The following is a 15,272-nucleotide window of genomic DNA, read 5'->3' on the forward strand; positions in this document are numbered from 1 at the left end:
GGAAGGGGATCGCTGGGTGCCCCCAAGGTGCGCGGCGGGTCGTGGCGGGGGGGGGGGGGGGGGGGGGGGGGGTGTCTCCTCCGTGCTCCGCCCGCCCGCCAGGGGGGCGCCGCAGCGCTCGGCCCCGGCCACTCCGCGTCACGTGGTCCCGCGGTGCATTGTGGGGCGGCGAGATGGCGGCGCTCGGCGCGGGCCGGGCGGCGGCCGGGGTGAGGGGGGTCGGGGGTCGGGGTGGGGTGGGGTGGGGGATCAGTCTGGATCGGGGGGGGTCAGTGCGGGCTGGGGGGGTCAGACTGGGTGGGGGGATTTGGGCTGGGGGTGAGGGTTTGGTCTGGATGGCGGGGGTCGGTCTGAGATGGGGGGGGTAAGGTCTGGGCTCCGGGGTGAGGGGTCTGTCTGGATCGGGGGGGGGTCAGACTGGATGGGGGGTGTCTGGCTTGGGGGGTGAGGGGCCGAGCTGGGGGTGGTCGATGCAGATCGGGGCGGGGGGGGTCAGTCTGGGACAGGGTGTAAGGGCTGGACTGGGGGGTGTTTAGGGTGGGGGCTGTGGGGCCAGGCGGGGCCAGGGGGTTTAGTGTGGGCTGGCAGGAACGTGCAGGGGGTGGGGGGTCAGCCCAGAGCAAGGGGTCGGTCTGGGTTTGGGGGTGGGGGGCACCTCCAGGCTGGGGTGTCTCACCTTCCCACCGTCTCCGCCCCAGGGTCTCCTGCGTGCCCGCAGCCTCGGGGCCTGGAGGGGCCTGCGTGCCTCCGCTGCGCTCCAGCAGATCCCGCGGGCCAAGGTGAGAGCGGGGGTCCCAGTGCCCACCCTGAGCGCAGTCAGCCCCCGGCACTCGCTGCGGGGCGTGGAGCTGCCGTGAGGAGCAGGGGAATGGGGAGAGAGCGAGGGGTGGGCAGCAGCAGTTCCTGGACAGTGGAAATGCTCCTGGGCTGCTTTTTGGAAGCAGCTTTTCTCATTCTCGGAGCAGCGCGTTCTCCCAGCAGTTCCGCTCTGGCTCCCAGCTCAGCCTCGCCTGCATGCGGGGGGCTGCTGGCAGGGTGGCGATGGCGAGTGTTTTTCTGCTGGTACAGCTAAAACCACTAGTGCAGCCAGAGTGCAGCATTGATTGCAGTAGTGAAAATCGTTTTGATCCGATCCTTGTCATTTAGTGCTGAATTTACTGTAGCTACCTGTAGTAGTTGACATAAAATAACACAAGAAATAATGCGATAATTATTAGAGCGCAAATAAGGTAAGAGCAAGTGGTAGCTTAGCATGTTATTCAGGCTCTGTTGTCAGGAAATAAGAGCTGTGATGGAGAGGTGAGTTGTTTTCTGTCGAACTAAGGGTGGAAGAAACAATCCAAGCGCTGACTGGTGAATTAACATCGTGTTTGTCATGTTCAGACCAACAAGATGGTGGGTTCCCATTTATAAGCGAAGATGTCCGATGTTATTATTTAAGACACTAAAGGAGAGGGCTCAGCAGTGAGGCCGTTCTTTTGGCCTTGAGCCGGGGGGGCCCATGCCGCGGTTCCCTCTGCAGGTGCTTTGCTGTTTCTTGAAATTTAGGTCGGCAAGGTTTTCTGCCCTGGAACTTGATTCCAAGATACTAAAAATCAGAAGTAAAGACTATCTCCTATTTCTTTTCCTACTTGCTCTTTCATTTTGCCTTTCCATGATCACTGTTTCCGTGATCACCTACGCTTTGTGTCACTGAGGCACGGGCATTTCTCAAGTCACGTTGGCGTTGCTACTTGTTTACTCCTTTTGTTGTCCGATTAAATTGTTGGGTGAAATTCTTGTCTCTGTGACTGTCTAGTCCCTGAGGCTGGTTCTGTGAAATCTCAAGCCTGGAGGTCAGCTCTGTACAGGGAATTACTGGCTAAAGAAGGTGGGGATTAGTAAAAGGACTGTGTAAAAATAGGAGGCAGCTATGGTTGGGGAGCAGGCAGCATTGATTTGGAGGTGGATCACCTGTGGAATGTCTCAGGAATTATCTTGGAGACTGATTTTGTGTTCAGGACCAAAAAAAAAGCATGCTCAACAAAAAGCTGTGAGACGATGTGAATGCAACAGGAAGATGAGTCTCAGGCTTAGGAGATGCTGAGGATATGAAGTAGGAACGAGGGAAGTTTAATAACACAAGATTGTGCTATTAGCTCCCAGTAAGAAGGATTTCTGCTGTACAGAGGGAGAAATCATACCTGGAAATGCTGTATGAGGAAAAGGTCTTTAGGTTGCCAGTGGATCACAGGATAGTGGGTGTCTCTGCTGCACGGTGTGTTCGTAACAACACAGGAGCAGAAGCTCTTTAAGTTAAAACTCACTGTTAGTGCTGCAGTAAATTTTTGTTACTAGAAACTGTGCTGTGGGTGCAGGTATTCTTCACGTTGTAAGTAACCTTCCTCTAGTTTGCTGCTTGCAGGTTAGGGCTCCTGTTTGGGTCAGGTTCTGGGGTGCAGCAGAAGGTCTGACTCTTCTTTGCTTTCTGTGCAGTCAGAAAATGCGAAGTCTGAGGGTACATTCCAGGTCACCATGCTGCCCGGAGACGGTGTGGGCCCGGAGCTCATGCACGCTGTCAAGGAGGTGTTCAAGGTAACGGCTCCGGCCCCTTGGTGGGATGGGGTGGATGGAGAAGGGAGGAGCAGCAGCTGCAGAGTTGGTTAAAGATGCTGCTGATCCAGAGGCCCTCCAGGACCAACCTGTCTGTCTCCTCTGGTGCAGAAGAAAGCCGGTTGTGAAAACCCTGGGATCTCACCCCTTCCATAAATAGGTTCAGCTTGAGCAGCAATCTTGCAAGCTGTCTCATTCATCAGTGTGAAAATATTCCCCGCCTGGGACCGTGTCCTGGAGCCAGCAGAGTCTGGGTCCATCCCCTGCTCGGTCCTTCTCCCTCTGCTGAGCAGCAGCAAGCACTGGTGCAGTCCAGGCTGGTGACGGGGAGGACACAGGCCATCCTCACTGCTCCTGTCAGGAACGTGGCCGCAGGGCTGTCATTGTCCACCTGTCCAGAACCCTTTATGTCCTTCTGACCTTCCTAACCTGCAATGAGCCCTGTCAGAACTCAGGGAGGAAGTCAGTAGTTAATAGATGTGTCTTCTAACGGACAAGTTCTGTCACATCAAAGGCAGCAAACATGGGGTTGTCTGCTACGGTATAGGTTACGCAGCTGAAACTATAATTACAGTAAGGAAGGGGAGTCCTGGTGTTAATGGTGACAGAAAACATCATTGTTCAGTTGGAACCAAAGTGACCCAGAGGTCCAGGTTCAGCATTTCATGAACCCAGTTCCCTTTTTCTCACCGAGCTGGCAGTCTGGCTGGTTTAAGGCTTCATGTCCCTGTTCTCCAAGCCCCCCGCCAGCAGCCCACTGTAAGGTGTAGCGTAACTTCCCTGCTGAGTCTCTGATCTGGCAGCTCTGTCTCTGTATCTCTTGCACAGGCTGCCAGCGTGCCTGTGGTCTTTGATGAGCATCACCTGAGTGAGGTGCAGAACATGGCGTCAGAAGAAAAACTGGATCAGGTGGTTGACTCTATGAAGGAAAGTAAAGTCGCCCTTATAGGTAAGGACTTGTGGCAGCAGTCTGTCCAGCACAGAGGGGGTGTCTGCTCTGCCTGCAGGAAATGTTGCCTTATCTCAAATGCCATTAGGTGCTTTCAGAGGGCAGGAATTTCTGCGCTTAGGTCCTGGAGAAGGAAAGATGCTGTCTTTAAGCTAAGCAGCAAATTTTGACTGAAGTACTTACTGAACTTACCAAAGGGGAGGTTATATCTGGCTTCTGCTTTTGAAACAAGATCTCCTAGTATGGCCCAGAGAAGCAAAGAGCCTTGTCAGGGTCCCATATAGCGAGAGATCAGTCTCCATGTTTGGCTGAGGTTCTGCTGAAGCTCCCCCCCTCCCAACCCTTGCTGCTCTGTTGCCTGGGCTCAGGCGATGTCCTTAGCGTCTGTCAGCTCTGTGTTCTTACTCCTGCTCGATGTTGTCTGCAGGCAAGATCCACACCCCCATGGAGTACAAGGGAGAGCTGGCTTCTTACGACATGAGGCTCAGGTGAGCTCGGTCCCCTGCTTGGCTGCCAGGGCTGGGCACCGACACATCAGTCGCTGGGAAAACTCTATTGCGTTTGGTCGTGGTGTTCTGCCACTGAACCGGGGGCCGAAGGAAGTGAGTCTAGGCCAGATGGGAAATTAACGTGTCATTGGGAAGCAAAATATCCTGAAGGACTGTCTGTGGCCAGGAGCTGCCTCTGTTGAGTGTGGTCCTGCTGCCTGCTTTCTTGGGGGTCCTGGCGAGGAGGGGGGTGGGTGGCTGGAAAGCGAACAGTGGTGGCCTGCCTCGACAGAGGGTCATCGAAACTGTGCTGTGACGGGGGTGTGGCTGGCTCATGATCTGTGAGGGGAAGGGTGGATGGATGGACAGATAGATGGATAGATAGGTGGATAGGTAGCTATGGGAACGTGTCAGGAGGTGGGGAGCTGTTGGCACCATCACCAGCTGTTACCGCCAGTACTTGTAGGGAACAGTCACTGCCCCAGAAATAGCTTATGATGAAATGCTGATTCTGCTGCTGCTTCGCTCGCAGGCGCAAATTAGACTTGTTTGCAAACGTTGTCCATGTGAAGAGCTTACCCGGCTATAAAACACGCCACAACAACTTGGACCTCGTGATCATCCGTGAGCAGACAGAGGGGGAGTACAGCTCTCTGGAACATGAGGTACGGGAGCCTCCCTCCAGCACGCGGGTCCTCTGCTTGGGGGTTATGGCTGGCCTCGCTGAGGGACAGGGAAACCTGCCCCGGGATGTGTGGCCTTCCTTGTTGCTGGGGCCATGTTTCTGCTTTCTGTACCAGACCTATTCAGCACCACTAAGAAATTGGCTGGAGCAGCAGTGATGTACTAACTGACAGTGATGGAATTAGGACAGTAGTGATAGGAATACATGCAGACCCAATAAGGATGGTGGTGGGCTGCAGGAGGGATAATGCCAGAAAAAAGGGACATGGGTGTTAAGGACCCTCTTGGTGGGGGGTGATCCGGCATCAGGCAAAGACAGCTCATCTGTCTCGAAGTGCCGGGACTGTCGGCATAGTGTGGGTTGGTGAGGCAGGGTGCTGGGTTGCATGGCATGTGTGACGGCTGCTCACGCTCCCTTTCCTGTCCAGAGTGCAAAGGGAGTCATCGAGTGCCTGAAGATCATCACCCGGGCCAAGTCGCAGCGCATTGCCAAGTTCGCCTTTGACTACGCCACCAAAAAAGGGCGCTCTAAGGTCACAGCTGTGCACAAAGCCAACATTATGTGAGTGCCACAGGAGCGGGTTTGGAGCGCTGTCTTGATTGTCAGACACGCAACCGCTGTCATGTCTGGGACATTTTTGCTCTCAGCTTTTGATCCCAAGAGTGCAGTGCCAGGCTGGTTCCAGAGAGGCTGGGCTTTCCCTGGGGATCGTGTTTTTTCCTCTCTGTACGGTCTCATTTCCAGCATGAGGCCTGACAGCTGCATCCCAGAGGCTGTCAGCTGAGAAGGGGAAGAGCTCTGGCATGGAAAGCTGATCCCTCATTGCTCCCCCTGGGCCCCGATTTTACCACCTGTGGGTGTGTGGTGGTGCGGGGTACTCTAGGGTTGCCTGCCTTCCCCTGCCCTGCTGTGGTGGGACACCACTTGCTATTGGATTACCTGCTGCTGTAATGATTTCACTGCTGAAATGAGGAGTTCACTGTCCTGCAAACCCTTTGATGTGTTTCTCATCTCACAGGAAATTAGGCGATGGGCTCTTCCTGCAGTGCTGTGAAGAAGTGGCAGAACTGTACCCCAAGATCAAATTTGACACCATGATCATTGACAACTGCTGCATGCAGGTGAGGATCCCGTTTCCCTGCCCCAGAGCTGGTCTGCACCACCCGCTGCTGCTGGGCCTGCTGAGCCAAGCCATAAAGATCTGAAACCTGAAAAGCTGCTGCTGCCGACACCTTTGCTCCTTGCACAAGGCAGGAGCCTTCTCCCTGCTATGCTCCAGCTGAGGGCAGGAGCTGCAGGGATTGAAGGTGGCAGGGGCATTTAGAATCATAGAATCACAGAATTATTTAGGTTGGAAAAGACCTTTAAGATCACCGAGTCCACCACTAAACCATGTCCTTAAGTGCCACATCTACATGTCTTTTAAATACCTCCAGGGATGGTGACTCCACCACTTCCCTGGGCAGCCTGTTCCGGTGCTTGACAACCCTTTCGGTGAAGAAATTTTTCCTAATAGCCAATCTAAACCTGCCCTGAGGCAACTATGTCTCATCTGGGCTTGCAAAACTCTACCAGGTGATGTAGGTCTGTGGCTCCTGAGCCATTTCAGCAGGGCTCCCCATGCTCCCAGCTGTCACAAGCACAGTTTGGGGATGTTTTCAGACACGGTGGGTTCTCATGCTCTACCGGATTCGTGCATGCTGCCCTGTCCCGAGGGCTCTCGAGCTGCCTGCAGCCCGTCTTGGGTGTCCAGGGCCTCACGTCCTCCTGTTCCCTCTGTGCAGCTGGTGCAGAACCCCTACCAGTTCGACGTCCTGGTCATGCCAAACCTCTATGGGAACATCATCGATAACCTGGCAGCTGGCTTGGTGGGCGGCGCTGGTGTGGTTCCCGGGGAGAGCTACAGCGCAGAGTACGCCGTGTTCGAGATGGTGAGGAATTTCGGCTCCCCGGAGGCTGCTGTGCCGTACCAGCACCCTGGGTTATTGGGGCGGGGGACTGCTGGGGACAGGGGTGTGGAAGATGGTCCATCACCGTGGCTTCTCCTCCTGCAGGGCGCCCGCCACCCCTTCGCCCAGGCCGTGGGCAGGAACATTGCCAATCCCACCGCCATGCTGCTCTCGGCCGCCAACATGCTGCGGCATCTCAAGTAGGTGCCTTTCAGGTGGGGGTGCGGTGGGGTGGGCAGCGCGGGCTGACGGAGGGACTGACCCGCAGCTCCTTTCCTTTCACCAGCTTGGAATTTCACTCCAATTTGATTGCGGATGCGGTGAAGAAGGTGATCAAAGTCGGGAAAGTGAGTATTGGGCAGCCGGCCTTGCCGCCTGTCTGTAGCTGCGTGAGTGTTCGTGGTAGCGAGCTGCTCTGCGTTCTCTCTGACGGACAAGGGCGAGTCTCCGACCTCCTCACCCATTTTTGGCTCAGAAACCTGTGTGCGTGCAGCTGTGGCTGTAGTCGGCTGCAGTCAGCCCCTCTGCGCTTGTCCCGGGGTTGCTCCTGCTGCCTGTAGCGGTGCTTGCTGGCTAGGGAAGGTCTGGCAGGGCTGGGGGACGTCAGATGGCCTCTCTCTTGCGTGCTGCCCCGCTGGGGTCTCTGGCCGGGTGCATAGAGGGAAGCTGCTCTCCTCTCCCGTCTCGCAATCATTTCACTCAGTTCACGATCACGTTTCTCCCTTGTTTCTCCCCTTCCCTGTGTTGGATTTTTAGGTTCGGACACGGGACTTGGGCGGTTACTCCACCACTTCTGACTTCGTGAAGTCTGTGATTGACAACCTGCACCCCCACTATGGTGCCTAGGAACCCCGCTCGCCCCCGGGGAGTCGGGGACTTCACCCTGCAGCCGCTTCCCATAGCTTACAGCCTGGCAGCGCGTCCTTCCCCCTCCCTGCAGCTCGCCCTGGCCGAGGTTCCCTGCTGCCCCGGGGGAGGAGGAGGATGAGGATGGCTCTCCTTCTGCCCAGCCCAGAGCCCAGTAACCACCCCCAGTCACCGCCAGCGGGGATTGCTGGAGGCACCGAGGGCAGGGTCCCGTTCGGAGCGAGGATCCGTGGGGTCCCTCTGGTTCGCGTAGGCGTAGGCAGCGTCTTTCCCCCCCCATGCCCTCCCTGCGAGGAGGGCGGTGCGGATCTCGGGGCCGGCTGGGGCGACTTGGGGAGGAACGGGCAGTGGCCCAAGCTCGGCAGGCAGCTCCCAGGGACAGCGGGACCACTGTGACTGTGGGAGCCTTCCCCTGCCCACAGAGGCTTTAGCAATAAATGGGACCACGGGGCTGAGGCCCCGCAGCTGTGACTGCACAAGGGCAAGCTGCTCGTGCAGAGCAAGGGTCCGCTTTCCGGCACAATCCCATGGGTAGGGAGAGGTGGCTGTGAGGCTTTGTTGCCTCCTGCCCCCTGGGAACTGGTGCAGGGTTGGGGAGAGGGTGGCTGCTCTCTTTGCCCCCCCCCCCGCTGTGAGTTTGTGGCTGGTCTCTGAGAGCCAGGGGAGCGCCTGGGGAGCAGAGGGCTCCGAGCTGAGCCCCCCAGGTAGGTCAGCACCTCTGTGCGCAGCCAGTGCTTGTCCCTCAGCAGGCAGCACCCCGAGCTCTTTGCCCAGCAGTGTGAACCCCTGGAGCCCGTGTGGCTCTCTGGGGGGGTTGCTGGGGGCCAGCAGCGGTGTGGGGCTGGGCTGTGAAAGCACATGGTGGGACCACAGAAGCACTGCCCTGGCCGGTGACTGCCGGGGCAGGGGACTGTGTGTGTGAGAGTGACTGGGACATGTATTAAACGCTGTGCTGTGTACTCATGTTTGCAAATAAAGGGTCCAACGCTTCCCCCCCCCCCCCTTGCCCGCACAGGTGCTGTTTCCCCCCCACCCCAGCTCTGCCCCTGCCCCACACCACACCGGTGCAGCTCAGGGCTGGTCCAAGGGGAACCAGGGCAGGTTGTGGAGCAGCTGCCAAGGGGGCTTGGCCAGGGCCAGAAGCCGGGCTGGCAGCGCCCACAGGACCCTGCCTGCCGTGGGAAGGGCCAGGGCTGAGCCCTGGTCCCACACCACCTCTGCCAGCCCTTCACCGTCCCCTCCAGCCTGCTGGGACAGGTGAGCCCAGGGAATGGCTCTGCCTGGAGAGGGGCTGCCGTGACTCCTCTGCTGCTTCAATTCCACCCCCCCACTGCAGCAGGGGCTCGGTGTGCTGGAACCAGAGGCAAGAGGCCTGGCGTTTGTGCACACCCAGACACACGCACCGAACGGGGTGCACCGAAGCTCGGGGTCGCCATGGCCCCTCTCGGCTGGCATGGGGCAGGCGGTCTGGACGCTCCCAGCAAGGGCTGCGAAGTTGCCTCAGGAGTGGGCCTCCTCCTGCAGCGACAGCACCCAGCACAAGGCCCGGGGGGGGGTCCCTGCTGTGGTGCAGGGACCCCCTCCCTCCTCGCTAACACTCCCCTCTCCTTGCAGGTGCGCACGGCGGACATGGGGGGCTACGCCACATCCCTGGATTTCACCCAAGCCGTGATAGCCGCCCTGGATGTCTAGGGCCCTTCACCTCATCCTCCCTGCTCCCGCCGTGCCCACCCGGTAATTTATTGCTTCCCTCTAATAAAAACAGCTTCTGCAGCACGACGGGGGTCTGCCCGGAGTGCTCCGAACACACACGGCCCCATCGCTTCCCTCCTCACCCGGGGCAGCCCCCGTGGTCACCTCCCCTCCGGTCAAGGGGAGCCACAGCCCCTCCCGGGCTCCTGCCCCTTCAGCAGCAGCAACTGCAGCAAAACAAGACCGAAGGGGATCGACAACAACCTCAGCCCTTTATTGAGAGTCACTCACGCCAAGGAGGTTTCCTGCCCACTGCACCAGGGAGGCAGTGGGCGCAGTCCAAGCCCCCCCCCCAGGGGAAGGGGCTGCGGGGGGGGCTCGAGGAGGCAGCGCTGCCTCAGGCTCCTGTGCCACCCGGGGGGCTGCGGGCACCTCGGCCCGGCCAAAGGGACTCACCCAAACCACCAGGTGCCAAAAGGCCTTTAATGCGGCCGCCCCGCTGCGCTACACTGCCGGGGGCGGGGGGGGCAGCTGCCGCAGAATGCTGGCAGCCGTGCAAGGGGCCGCACCGAGCTGAGCTCCTGTCAGTCTGCGAGTCCATACGGCTGGAGCACAGCCTGGCTCCAGCTCTGCCCTGCTCCCCTAGTCCTCTGCATCCCTGGCCTTCTCCTTCTTCTTCTTTTTCTTTTTCTTCTCCTCATCCGCCTCTACCATTAACTTCCTTTTCTTCTTGGGCAAGGCGTCTTCTTCCAGCCCATTCTCCTCCGGTTCCGAGTCTGTCTCCGGCTCCTGCTGCTGCTTCTTCTTCTTTTTCTTCTTTTTGGGTTCGATGTCGTTCTCCTGAGGGGAACGCCCGAGTCAGCAGGAGCCGTGCCCAACCCGGGGAGCCCCATGTCCCAACTGCCGCACCCCCATGGGGCTGGGGCCCATCCCAGCCCCCTCCCACACCACAGCCCCCTACCTCCACCTCCTCTGCGGCCGCAGCCAGAGCCTCTAGGCGCTGCTTCTCCCTCTTCTTCTTCTTCTTCTCCTTCTTCTCCTGCTTCCTCTTGACCTGGGCCACCACCTCGCTCGCCTGATAGAGGAGAGGGGGAGCTCAGCACCGTGGGAGAGATTCCCAGCCCAGGACCCATCCCCACCCAGCACCGCTGGTCGGATCAGCCTCATTAAATCAGTCTTTTGCCTCCACGGCGGGTCAGGACGGTGGTTTGACATCACATCCAACAGCGGGGCCCTGCCCGTCCCCACGCAGCCTCACCTCCACCACGGCCTCCTTCATCACCTCCAGGTTCTTGCGGGGCGGCTCCCCCGTCTCGTAGAAGGCCAAGCGCTCCTCCACCTGCTCCCGCAGCTTGTCCCCGAAGACGCTGGTGGGGACTTCTGTGGGGAGGGGAGAGGGGCTCAGCACCCCCTGCCCTGCCCCTCCCCGCCCTGCCCCGCCCCACGCTCTGCTCAGACCAGAGGAGTCACCATTCACACAGTGAGATGCTGTTGACGAAAAATATTCCCATCATCGCAGAGGCAGCCCGGGACCCCGTCCCCCCCTCCTCTGGCACCTGAGAAGCAGTCGATGCGGGAGGCGATGGTGCACTTGTTGGCCAGGTAGCGGGAGATGCGCCCCTTGTTCTTAGCGGCCGCTCGCCCGATGAAGGTGGAGTGGAAGATGAGCCCGTACTTGGGAGTGTTCCCTCGCGTCTTCAGCGCCCTGGAACCGGCCGGCGGAGCGGTCAGGGAGGGGATGCGGGAGCGTCCGTGGCCGAGGGCACCCCCACATCGAAGCCGCCACTGGCTGCCGCTCCTCCCCCAGCAGCCCCAGCTCTCACCCGCAAGCGGCCCAGCGCAACCCACTGGGACAGACGCCTTCCCCCACGGCCCCGCTAACCTCCGGGGGTGCCGGGGGGCACAGCCCCGCCGGGTGAGACACAAAGCCACGGTGGTCGCTCAGACACTGGGGCTGGCTGATCACATGCGGCCAAGGCCATGGGGGCCCAGCGCATCGCAGCCGGCGGCCCAGAGGCCTGCCATCACCGCAACCACCCTGCAGCGGTACCTGAAGAGGGCTTTCTCGGCCCCCAGGATCTGCACCGTCGAGGCCGGGTACTTGGCCAGGTTCGTCAGGCTGCCGGCGTGGGAGATGAGACGGGCGCCCACCTGGGAAGGAGGAGGATGGGGGTTATGGCTGCCCCCCACCACCATGAGCCCGGCTCTGGGCCGCACGCAGTCCCCCAGGCCAGGGATCAGCAATAAGAGATGTCAGCAGGACAGCTCAGTGGATTGACAGATTTGCTCAGACATCATCTCCGCAGCCTGGGGTGACCCAGGGCGCACACGCGCTCGCACTCACCACCTCCCCGATGAGCGCCGAGAGACTAGGAGCCACCTGGCTCATCTTGGAGCGGAGATATTCCTGCAGGCCCTTGCGGTACTCGGAGAGCGAGATGACACGGCTGGAGAAGCTCTCGATGTTGATGAGGTCGAGGGGAGAGATGTCCATCCCTGGCAAAACGGGTGTCGGGGGCTGAGCGGCACCTCCCCAGGCAGGCGTGACCCTTCCCGCCGCAGCCCACCCACCCTGGGAAGCGCAGCACTCCGGCGGAGCCACCGCCGTCGCCTGTCCCCACTCACCCATGGAGGAGCGGGAGGCTTCCAGGATGGCCTGCGCCTTGGCACTGTCCATGACGATCTCCTCCAGCCCCTCGAGGCTCTCCTCACTCAGCTCCTTGCGGTTCCCGATGAACTTGGCCAGCCGGCAGTAGGTGTAGTTCTCAGAGACGATCTTGATCAGCTCGGGAAAGTGGTACCCATACCACTCCCTGCGGGGGGACAGGGGACAACAGCGTCAGTGCCGCAACCCGAACCCTCGCCCCGTGTGTCCCTCCAGGCATGCTCCGGCTGGGATGCCGTCACCTCAGCCGAGTCGCGCCTCTGAGGTGCTGCTCTCCCTCCCCGTTCTGTACAGGCAGCCAGAGGGGCGGCTGCCTGCGGTAAGCGTGGGGAGACGGGCCCGTGCTGCCCTCCCGCCCCGGGGACCCCTGCTCACCGCACGCGCATAGAGAAAGTGTTGATGTCCTTGTCCAGCTGGTCCAGCAGACTGATGGACTGGATGATCATGTTGTCCACGCGGTTCACATTGAATTTCACTTTGGCCCGGGAGTAGCTGTGGCCGAGGCCCAGCTGGGCCTTGGAGGCCGACTGGGCGGTGAGGCCCTTCACCAGCGCGTGGAAGTGCAGGCGGATCCCTGGCCGGGGAGCCAGCCGTCACCACGTCGTCGACGGCGGCGGGTGTCCCCTCTGCGCGGCCGGGGCGTCCCCCTCCACATCCCCTCCGCAGCCGGACTCACCCCGCAGGATCTCGGCCACGACCCCCCCGGTCTGGCATTGGTAGCCCAGCTCCTCCAGGATGGCAGCCCCGATCTTGGCGTCGGCGACTCCCAGCAGCGCCTTCTTCTTCTTGGCCGGCATGGAGGTCTCCAGCAGGAGCCGCAGGTCCTCGTGGAGGACCCCTGCGAGATGGGGGAGGGTGGAGGGGTCAGCGGGACCACGCAATTCCCCGTGGGGGGGGGTTACCCCGGTGCCCCCGGCCCCAGCGCAGCCCGCTCACCCTCAGAGACGGCATTGATGTTCTCCAGGGCGCTCTGGGCCGACTTGAAGGGGGCGAAGGCCACCAGCTTCACCACGTTGTGGAACTTGCCGACGGTGAGGACGCTCTCCTCCACCTGCGGGGGGTGGGTGTCAGGCCCCCGGGGCACACGGCGGCCACCAGAACGCGCGGCCCGCGGGAATGGCGGCAGCACCAGGGTACGAGACCCCCGCCCCGGCCCCCCCCCGGTTGCCCGTCCGCGGCCCGTACCTGCGGCAGCAGCAGACTGATCTCCTCCACCTCCCGCACGGCGAAGAGCGCGTACCCGGCGGCGTGCTCGAACAGCACGTGGAGCAGCACCTGCACCAGTACCGGTCACCGGGGGCTCGGGGCGGCCGCAGGCCCAGCTCCCGGCCCGCCCCGCGCTCCCACCCCACCCCCCGCCCCGGCGCGGCACAGGAGCCCCCGGCCCGGGCTCTGCGGCGCCCTGAGCCCACGCACGCCCATCCCCGGCCCCCACGGGCACCGGTTCGGCCCGATGCGGGCGGATGCGCCCGGCCCGGCCCGGCGGACACTCACCATCCTGCCGCCGCCGCCGCTGCCGCCCGGAACTGGCAGCGCCCCGCCGGAAGCCTCCCCCACCAGTCCGCAGCCAATCAGCGCATGCTGTCTCCGACGGATCCGCCCCCCAGCCAATCAGATAGAGGAGCGGGCGGCCCCGCGTCTCTTTGCCGCCTGTACCAATCAGACCTAGAAAGTGCCGCAGCCTCCCGCCCCTTCCTCCCCTCCGACCAATGGCGACCGCCGGCGCTCCTGCCGCCCCTTCCCGCGCTCCGCTCCTTACCCCGCGCCGCGCCGCCGCCTGCCCCGCCCCCCGCCGCGGCCGCACGTGGCGGGACCCGACCCCCCCCCCCCCGGTCCCCCGGTGCCGGTGCAGGAAGGCGCGGGGCCGCGGGCAGGTTCAGAACAGCTTTATTCGAGAGCGAGAGCGCCGGGGGGGGCCGTAGGGCGGGAGTTGGGGGGGGGCGGCTCCCGCCACCCTCCCACCGCCCTCCCGCCGCCGTCCCGGTACAGCCCAGACCGCCCGCGGGGGGGTCCCGGGGGGCCGGCGGCGGTTTGTAGTGTCTGGCAGCGCTGGCAGCGGCGGCGGGAGGGTGGAAGCCCCCGGCAGGGAAGAGGGGGGGGGAAGCGGCTCCGCCTCCCGCCCCACGCGTGGGTGGAGAGGGAGGAAAAGCGGCCGGTCCCCCCCCCCGGGCGGAGGGCAGGGCCGGCACCGGGGTAGCACCGGGCTCTGGCAGGGGACGCTCAGCGGGGGGTGGGGAAGGGGGGTGCAATGAACCTCAGTCTTTGCGGGGGTGGGGGGGGGGTCGCTCCCGGCTTAGGACATGAAGTGGCGCTGGAGGTGGTGGAGCAGCTCGGGGGTGAGGCGCACCCTGTGCACTTGGCCCTGCCCCGGCTCGCAGGGGAAGGTCACTTTGCCGTACAACACCAAGCCCTCCTCCTTCTCCCGCTTGGCCTGCAAGAGCCAAACAGCCGGGGTCGGGAGCGGGGTCCGGGGGGGGGGCAGCCGGTCCCTGCGCCAGCCGGGGCTGCGGGGCCCAGGCTGTCCCCTCTCCCCACCCTCCTGCGGTGGGGACAGGATGGGTGCCAGGGGTCCTGGGGCCCCAGGCAGCACAGCGGAGCGAAGGGGGTGGAGCACGGAGGTTCCTGACCCCCCGGCCCCGTCCTTCGGCCGCTGCCCCAGGAAGAAGGGTCTCACCTTCAGGAAGGAGGAGGAAGGGAAGGTGCCGAAGTCGGTGGGGACGCTGGCACCCGGCTGCTGCTGAACGATCTCTCTCATTACCTCATCCTGGGGGGGGGGGCAGAGAGCACAACAAGGTCACCTCCAGAACTGCACTGCTGCCCCACGGCTGCTGCTGCATGTGGGCTCACCGCCCCCCCCCCCCCCAAGCCCCTCACCACCCCCAGAGCCCTTCACCACCCCAAATCCCTGGGGACAAGGCAGAGGGGTCAAACCTGACTTCGTTTTGCAAGGGGAAAGGGGCAGCACCTCGTCCCCCACTGCCACAGCCGGAGGTGCCACAGGACGCACCGAAGTGCCGGCAGCACCAACGGGACGGCAACACCAGCTACAGTGCTCGCACGGAGACGTGCCCGTTCATTTCCCCCTCCCCAGCCCAGGGGAACAGGAGGGCTGGGCGTGGGTGCTGCCGGGACACCCACCTTCCCGCACCGGCACCTCGCCACAGCAGCAGCTGGAAAGCTGCCTGCAGCCCGGGCGGGTGAGGGCAGCATGGGGGGAAGCCTGCCTTACCCTTAGGGTGTCAACGCTGTTTTTGAGGGACAACAGGCGGGCCTTCTGCTCCACCAGCCACGCTGTCGAGTTCCTTGCTATGGAAGACAGGAGGTGAGAGACGCAGGCTGGCAAAGTGCGGACAGGGCACTCGTCCAGCGCTCCTTTCCCCAAAAG

At 62.1% G+C, this 15,272-nt stretch overlaps 3 protein-coding genes and 2 non-coding genes across 15 annotated transcripts in view; 1 reads left to right on the forward strand and 4 right to left on the reverse strand.

The window, feature by feature from the left end:
* The first annotated feature begins 141 nt into the window (after window positions 1-141).
* Window positions 142-9,306, forward strand: IDH3B (isocitrate dehydrogenase (NAD(+)) 3 non-catalytic subunit beta). Of its 3 annotated transcripts, none has more exons than XM_052780926.1 (12): window positions 142-209; window positions 699-779; window positions 2,476-2,574; window positions 3,421-3,541; window positions 3,969-4,029; window positions 4,562-4,694; window positions 5,142-5,275; window positions 5,733-5,835; window positions 6,499-6,645; window positions 6,769-6,863; window positions 6,950-7,010; window positions 7,420-8,584. In XM_052780926.1, exons 1-12 carry the CDS (start codon window positions 174-176, stop codon window positions 7,507-7,509), a joined length of 1,161 nt encoding a protein of 386 aa, XP_052636886.1. In that variant the 5' UTR covers window positions 142-173; the 3' UTR covers window positions 7,510-8,584. The 3 variants fall into 3 exon arrangements, with proteins under 3 accessions (XP_052636886.1, XP_052636887.1, XP_052636885.1); XM_052780927.1 differs by lacking the exon at window positions 7,420-8,584 and adding an exon at window positions 9,145-9,306 and having other exon boundaries at window positions 159-218; XM_052780925.1 differs by having other exon boundaries at window positions 159-218; window positions 7,420-8,585.
* Window positions 9,307-9,475: 169 nt separating this feature from the next.
* Window positions 9,476-13,496, reverse strand: NOP56 (NOP56 ribonucleoprotein). The gene is made up of 12 exons (XM_052780924.1): window positions 13,382-13,496; window positions 13,073-13,162; window positions 12,824-12,938; window positions 12,564-12,725; window positions 12,263-12,461; window positions 11,848-12,035; window positions 11,567-11,718; window positions 11,273-11,373; window positions 10,779-10,927; window positions 10,481-10,602; window positions 10,184-10,297; window positions 9,476-10,062 (listed from the first exon to the last, which is right to left on the reverse strand). Exons 1-12 carry the CDS (start codon window positions 13,382-13,384, stop codon window positions 9,865-9,867), a joined length of 1,593 nt encoding a protein of 530 aa, XP_052636884.1. The 5' UTR covers window positions 13,385-13,496; the 3' UTR covers window positions 9,476-9,864.
* On the reverse strand, window positions 10,377-10,445 carry LOC128139112 (small nucleolar RNA SNORD57). Its single transcript, XR_008234228.1, has one exon. It is a non-coding gene; the product is annotated as a small nucleolar RNA SNORD57 (small nucleolar RNA).
* Window positions 10,671-10,741, reverse strand: LOC128139113 (small nucleolar RNA SNORD56). Its single transcript, XR_008234229.1, has one exon. It is a non-coding gene; the product is annotated as a small nucleolar RNA SNORD56 (small nucleolar RNA).
* A 644-nt stretch (window positions 13,497-14,140) lies between the features above and the next one.
* The window catches only part of DCTN1 (dynactin subunit 1), a 72,854-nt gene continuing 71,722 nt past the window's right edge, over window positions 14,141-15,272 (reverse strand). For 4 of the 9 annotated variants that reach the window (XM_052780931.1, XM_052780929.1, XM_052780930.1 and 1 more), the window contains 3 exons: window positions 15,117-15,193; window positions 14,562-14,651; window positions 14,142-14,318 (listed from right to left, as the gene is read on the reverse strand). In XM_052780931.1, the coding sequence (XP_052636891.1) occupies window positions 14,181-14,318; window positions 14,562-14,651; window positions 15,117-15,193 (305 nt within the window). In that variant the 3' untranslated portion in view covers window positions 14,142-14,180. Of the gene's footprint in view, window positions 14,319-14,561; window positions 14,652-15,116; window positions 15,194-15,272 lie in introns of all 9 variants that reach the window. The other 5 variants (XM_052780934.1, XM_052780937.1, XM_052780936.1 and 2 more) reach the window with 4 other exon arrangements.

The sequence above is a fragment of the Harpia harpyja genome, chromosome 2 (assembly GCF_026419915.1).
Source record: "Harpia harpyja isolate bHarHar1 chromosome 2, bHarHar1 primary haplotype, whole genome shotgun sequence".
In the NCBI taxonomy this organism is placed as follows: domain Eukaryota; kingdom Metazoa; phylum Chordata; class Aves; order Accipitriformes; family Accipitridae; genus Harpia; species Harpia harpyja.

Bases quoted from the DNA above. Each gene is read 5' to 3' on its own strand.
- NOP56 (XM_052780924.1), bottom strand. The intron at 12,036-12,262 runs GTGAGCAGGGGT...GTCCCCCCGCAG, and splicing joins ACTTTCTCTATGCGCGTGCG to GGAGTGGTATGGGTACCACT. The intron at 11,719-11,847 runs GTGAGTGGGGAC...CCGTTTTGCCAG, and splicing joins AGCCTCCCGCTCCTCCATGG to GGATGGACATCTCTCCCCTC.
- IDH3B (XM_052780925.1), top strand. From the start codon at position 174: ATGGCGGCGCTCGGCGCGGGCCGGGCGGCGGCCGGGGTGAGGGGG. The intron at 780-2,475 runs GTGAGAGCGGGG...CTTTCTGTGCAG, and splicing joins AGCAGATCCCGCGGGCCAAG to TCAGAAAATGCGAAGTCTGA. The intron at 7,011-7,419 runs GTGAGTATTGGG...TTGGATTTTTAG, and splicing joins AGGTGATCAAAGTCGGGAAA to GTTCGGACACGGGACTTGGG.